Below are 6,418 nucleotides of genomic sequence, written 5' to 3'. Positions count from 1 at the left end.
TTCATTCGGCGCACGGATCCATAGCTGCCAGCGCTGCATACTGTCGTAGGACGTTCCCGCGGTCGCGTGCGCCTTAATTGCCGCGGAATTGCGCGCAAGATCTGCGCTTATAGCGCTTGGGATCAACACCTCCTTTCGGCAACGCTTCTCTAGTATCCCGTCTCATCTGGATGTCTTAATCTCAAACAAAGTCATGATTATTGATTTTTGTCTGTGAAAAGAACGTACATAATTCAATGGCTGTGCGTGAACCTACATTTATATTAGATCTTATAGTGTAGCTCTAGAGGTTTTATTAATTATTGTCTTGACAGTATTATGCCTATGAGTAGAAGTGTCAGGAAAGATGAGATTAGGACTAAAGTTCTTTCTGTTAACTAGCTGCAGACTCTTTAGTCTCACAGCCACATCTTCAGTCTTGCAGCCTGGCCTGACTACAAAATGCATGGCGTAGGCCTACATCGCGGTTAAATTTGCTGTATACAGGTTTCTTACGAAACCTCCGAGTGTAGCTGTTGCATCATATGTTACCTGACTAATGTAATATATGCGTGTTTTTTTTTGGCAGAGCGAACAGATCACATGTCAGTCGCTCAGTCGGTGGCCATGTTGTTTGATGACCCGGTCAGTGTTGTATTAGTTATATATACGTGATAAACGTTCATAATGCAAGACTTAATTAAACAACGATTATCAACTTAAATTTGCCTAATTTGCTTCACTTATCTTGCATAGCACAAGGGTAAATTAATTATTAGTAAAGTTTAGTGGTTTGGTGCCTAATTCCTTTTTCCCGTTAACCATGACATGTATAGTAAACAGTGTTAGAGCTTTAAAATAAAAACCACTCGCCAAACTGGGCGAGTGAGTCAATAAGTTAACTCGCCCAAACGGAATCTGTACTCGCCCAAATTTTAAAACAAAAATGCTTGTCAAACAATAGTGAAAAAACACAAAATCACAATTGATTTAACTACACATGTAATTCATTGATCACTTTTCTAAAAAATTCAAGGCACATCTTCTCTGAAAGTTCTAGTTTTCATTTTAATTTAATTTACTTTTATTCTCGGGCTGCTTTGCAGTTTGCCCCATCAATGAAACGCCACGTTACGCCGATTTTATTGACTTGTTAACACCAAGGCCAACGTGACTTTTAAACAATCCTGCACTCCCTCCCCCCCTCCCCGTACATCAATCAATATGCTGCCCCAGGCACGTATACACAGCCACGCCGTGCTCGCGCTGCACGCTCTTGCGGGCTGCTTTCTTCGGCGACCTTTGATAATATAAAGTGAGGATGTCGTGGGATAGCCACCCTTCACAATCGCTACACCTGTATTTCATCAATGTTTGGAACTTTGGATATATAACGTAATTGGAACCAACATATTTGATTAAAGTTCTAGACAATTATTTTTACTCGCCAACATGGGCAGAGTCAGCTTCAGCTTTCACTCGCCCGATATTATTTTCACTCGACATTGGCGAGCGGGCGAGTGCCAAGCTCGCACGCTGGTAAATCATAGTATTTTCCGATTATATGTAGAAATTTCGTATTCAGATACTTTCTTTAGGCGGAAAAAAAATATACCTGTGTTTTCGGTTTCATGCTGAAAAAAAATAGGTAGGGTAAGTAGGTTTTAACTTTTTTTTTCCAAATCTTTTTTTGTAATCGGTGTTAGAAAGCTACAGAGACGCTATCGGGGCCATCAGCGTGCGTATGGGTTGATCAACTTACTCAATTTCTATCGGATTTTCACAGTTTAAATTTTATTTTGAAAAATATGGATAAAAAGTTGTAGGGTCGGGTGTAAAAACTAGGTAGGGTCAGGAAACCGGAAACACAGGTTTTTTTTTTTGGCCTTATGAAACACGTGTATCAGAATTCCATCATATTCAGTCATACTTTCTGTAAGCATTCCGCCAATGCGGTGTATTTCATCTGTGTGTTTGTTCACAGGCGACCAGTGATGTGAAGGTTCAATTGGAAGGGAAAATCATTCATGTTCACAAGGTCATACTGAAGAGTAGGTGTGTGTATCACGTCGAATTCCTCTCTTATTCACTTGACCCTTGATCTTCCTCGCAGTTGATTATATTAATTATTGATTATATTGATCTCATTGATTGTTTCCGGTGACCGTCACCGCAGCCCGAGTAATGGTTCGAAATTAATTAAAATCGTTTGTAATGGTTACCTGATATTTTACCTGGTTAATGTTGTAATTACGTAAAGTTGCCTTAACATCAATCTGATTAATGGTTTAATTGATCAAAATTACACTAACATCTGCCTGATTAATGGTTTAATTTATCAAAATTACACTAACGTCTGCCTGATTAATGCTATCTCGACCTCACAATGGTGGTCATATCTGCCTCATACATGAGAGTAATTATGATCCACAAGTGTGAAGCTAATACCACTTAATAATATCCTCTTTTAGATGTGAACATTTTCGATCAATGTTTCAATCTCACTGGGAGCAGGATGGAAAAGAGTGAGTACCACCTATTTCCCATCGAGCAAAAATGTGGAGCTATTATTAATAATAATGTATACTATTTGTGATAATAAGAAAGAAACATTTTTGCTTCGACTCTTGACTTGTTGCATGTATTATAGAACAAACGTTTTCTGATGTATCAACCATCTTCCACTCGATCTTCCCCTGCCTTGCCTGTTGGATATACTTTGCACCTCGTTCAATCGTCTTCATTCGTCGTAAATTGCATGCATCCACCCACAGATACACACACTGATGTTCACTCTTCCGTTTCTCCCACTAAATTGTTGATTGGTTGCCATATTTCAGCATAATTGAGATATCACAGTTCACATATCCAGTGTACAGGGCCTTCCTGCAGTTCTTGTACACAGACAGGATAGACTTGTCACTGGAGCATGCTATAGGTATTACATTTTGTGAAGTTACATATTGTTTGTACATATAGTTTTACATACCCGCACATCATTGTTACTTTTATTTATTGTCCTGGCTTGTTGACTTGCTGCAATTTTACATCTATATTGGTTCCAATCTGTGTTGGTAATTTGCGTGACTTTGTTTAGCAATAGGATATGAGAGAACAGTTTTTCGATCAAGTAGCCAAGAATTTTTATGTGAATCTAGGTAAAAACCTTCATTTTTATGCAAATGTAAAAGCATATTTTTGAGTCGGCTGAACGTCTCATTTCGATATAAATTTTAGTTTGGTTGTAATTTATTTTGGTGGTTTTGGTTATTACATTATAAATTATGTAGCTATTGCAGGTTTGGCCTGGACTTAGCTAAACATCGTACTTGGAGAGACAGTTGAAAGCTTTGTGTGAGGCGAACGCATCAAGCAAGAATCACCGGTGGCGGAATGTTGCCGGGATGATGTACGCTGCTGCCCTCCAGTATGAAGGCAAAGGTAACTAATGGCAATAGTGACTAGCTGTTTGCGTATCTGCAGGGAGAGGCACGGCGGCGCGCCCGAGGGCCGCCCTGTTCCTCAATCTTCACAGGGCAAGACAACTACCTAGATGGCTGCTAATGCGTGAAGCTAACTAACCAGCTGCTCTATGCTGTCTGGCTTAATTTAAATGCGCTGCGTTCTGTTTTTCGGGAGTTATAGGAAACCGAGGAGTTTTTGCCTGCGATTCGCAAGCTCCATCCCCATTGATTGCCGTCACACCCAATTCAGAGGGCGTTCACGCGACTTGACGAGGGCAAGACGCTAATACGCTTCATACAGTGCGTCGCCACGCAGGTAGCCTTCAAATTACTGATGCTAAGGGCAGCACCATCGCAACTGTGCTCCTGAAGTGGGTTCACTTTCCACGGGCAGTAGATTGAAGGGCAGCAGTGATCACGTGCTTATGACGTCACTGTCATGCAAAAGGCGTTTTAATCATTTTTCCTATATTATTTCATATGATTGATATTATTATACCTTATTTCCCTAACCGCTAACGCCTAACCCCTAACCCCTAATTCTAGAATAAAACAAAATTAGCTCAAAGAATAATAATTAGCCAATCAGAGCCGAGCACAACCGCAATCTACACTGCGTGCGGAAAGTTATTTCCCTGAACGTGAGCCATATATTATTTGTTTGATATGTGAATATCTGCATACACAAAATGGTACCAATATCATACAAATATCATGTAAAATGTAAATGTATCTTACAGAAGTCGTGTACGAATTGTTTAAAATATCTCACGAATGTCATGCGTTCAGTCATAACGCTTCTTGTATTGCTGACAAATAAACGCGGTGTATTATGGGATTAAAAAAAGCAAACAGAAAAAAGAATGGACGCAGGAGTTCTTTCTGGGAACAGAATCTAACTTGATATATCTGTGACTTAACACCCCTGTGCTGCATACACTGGGAGGAATAGCAAGATGCTAGCATGTAGGGAGCAGGTTATTAATTGTTGACTTTGAAGCAGTTGTTTTTGATGCGCTTTGTTTGAATGGCTATTGTAGTTAATATAAATGATGACAGGCAAATTAATCGGCAGCATAGCGTTAAAAATTATAAGTTCTGGGCATAAACATGATAACATGATTCTAAAACCTATCTCTCAGCTGGCTATGTATTATGATGTCGATCTACAGGGCCTACAACTGTGTATAGTTTGTATTTTGCTATTGTGAGGCTAGTCGATTCACTATTGTATTTTGATATAATGATGAAGCATTTGTAAACTTATATCATCTTATCACGAACGTAAGATATATAAGATAAGACGTAATAAGATGACTAATTATTAGTTTGATTGTAATTATGCTTCTCTGCTTGTCTCACTTATTATAAAAATGGCAAGCTTGTCTGTGGCTGGATGCATTTTGTTTGTCTTATTTTTAGCTCATGCTGATGTAGTCAGGTGCAGCTTGTAGAATCGCATCAAAGTTCAACAGTCGCGTAACTAGGGTATACAGGCCCGGCTGCGGTCGCGCCGTCCGTCCGACCGTGCACAGTTGGGCAGGCAAATCTTAACCGCTCGACATAACGGTCCACGATATTCGGACGTGGGGGGGTAATCCGAAAACGAGTTGGGGATGTCGAGGAGCTGGGGTCAAAGGTCAAAGGTCAAGAGGTGTAAAAAGAAGGGGGAACATTCCCTCCTTAACTTAAAAGGTATACGGGAGGAAATGGCAGAATTGGCGCACAAATCTAAACGGCTTGACCTAGGCCTATGGTGATAGTCGGTGTATAGGCATCACTGGTAGGAAAACCCATCACTGTGCCGAAATTGAGGTCAACGGTCAAATGGGGCACAGGGCAGATTTTAAACATTTTCTGAGGGCACATGGTCTAGACGGAGCGATTGCAAACTTTTTGTTTCATGCGGTGACCTAGCTTTTTATGTGCTTTTATTGAAAGGACCTATTGAAATGTACTTTCTGCTGACGTGTGAAAGAAGTAAGTGTCGAATAAGCCTTTTGACGCGCTCAGAGAGGGTTAAACATGGAGTTGTTTACTGTTAGAAAGAATTTGACTGTCGCGGTTGCTAGTAGAGATCTATACATGCGCTGAATGTATGAGGCTACAATGTCACAGTGAAATTTCAAAGCTAAATTTTTGGTTGTAAGAAGGTTTATGCTCCTTAATCGTATAATTTCTATGCATTCTGTACTGTCAGTGTGTTATCAATGTACGTATGCCACTGCCAAGTGGTACTGTGTAGTTTTTGCCATTGCGTTTAATTATTACAGGTGTGCAGCTGTCTATTTCAGCGCTGTAGGCTTGCGTAGTAAATGGATGAGTGCGGCTTACCTATTCTGGTCTGGCAAATAGTTGTTTGCTAACTACGTCCGATGGACTTCCATCTTTAAATCGAAGACACTTAAACGTACGGCGCCATCTCGTGGCACTTTCATAACGATCGCGCAAGCTAACATTCCTTTTAGAAGGTTCCTGTATACCATCCTTGTGGGCCTTGCACTGTTTCGGGGTGTATGTGAACACATTTGGACTAAGAAAAAAGAAAGAGAAAAAAGGTTTCTAGAAATCTCTACCACTCCACGCAGCAGAGTCACGCGCAGTAGAGGTTAGATGAGCGCTTCGCTCCGCGGCACTTGTTGTAGCGTAGGGCAGTTGTTGAAGATGATTGTTTGAGCGAGTTTTAGACGAATTGATTGTCATGCCGTTGTTAAAGTTTAAATACTTTTATCTAATTTATTGGTTGTGATTGTGTGGTTTGTTCAGGAGTAATANCTGTTCTGTTTTCGTGAGTTACAGGAACTCGAGGAGTTTTGCCTGCGATTTGCACTCAATCACATGACCGCCGTCACCCAATCAGAGGCGTTCGCTGAACTTGACGAGCCAACGCTAAAACGCTTCATACAGCGCGCCGGCACGCAGGGAGCCTTCAAATACTGAGCTAGGTGGCAGCATCGTCCAACTGTGCTCTGAAT

At 40.8% G+C, this 6,418-nt stretch overlaps 1 protein-coding gene across 1 annotated transcript in view; it reads left to right on the top strand.

Annotated features, from left to right (window-relative positions):
• LOC106812760 (RCC1 and BTB domain-containing protein 1-like) overlaps window positions 1-3,325 on the top strand; it is a 5,919-nt gene extending 2,594 nt beyond the window's left edge. Inside the window, exons 2-6 of the mRNA XM_014816731.1 lie at window positions 569-624; window positions 1,964-2,034; window positions 2,451-2,504; window positions 2,820-2,917; window positions 3,279-3,325. Coding sequence (XP_014672217.1) covers window positions 569-624; window positions 1,964-2,034; window positions 2,451-2,504; window positions 2,820-2,917; window positions 3,279-3,295 — 296 coding nt within the window. The 3' untranslated portion in view covers window positions 3,296-3,325. The remainder of the gene's footprint in view (window positions 1-568; window positions 625-1,963; window positions 2,035-2,450; window positions 2,505-2,819; window positions 2,918-3,278) is intronic.
• The last annotated feature ends 3,093 nt before the right edge of the window (window positions 3,326-6,418 follow it).

The sequence above is a fragment of the Priapulus caudatus genome, unplaced genomic scaffold (genome assembly GCF_000485595.1).
Source record: "Priapulus caudatus unplaced genomic scaffold, Priapulus_caudatus-5.0.1 Scaffold683, whole genome shotgun sequence".
Classification (NCBI taxonomy): Eukaryota; Metazoa; Priapulida; class Priapulimorpha; order Priapulimorphida; family Priapulidae; genus Priapulus; species Priapulus caudatus.
This window is presented reverse-complemented; position numbering and strand designations above follow the sequence as displayed.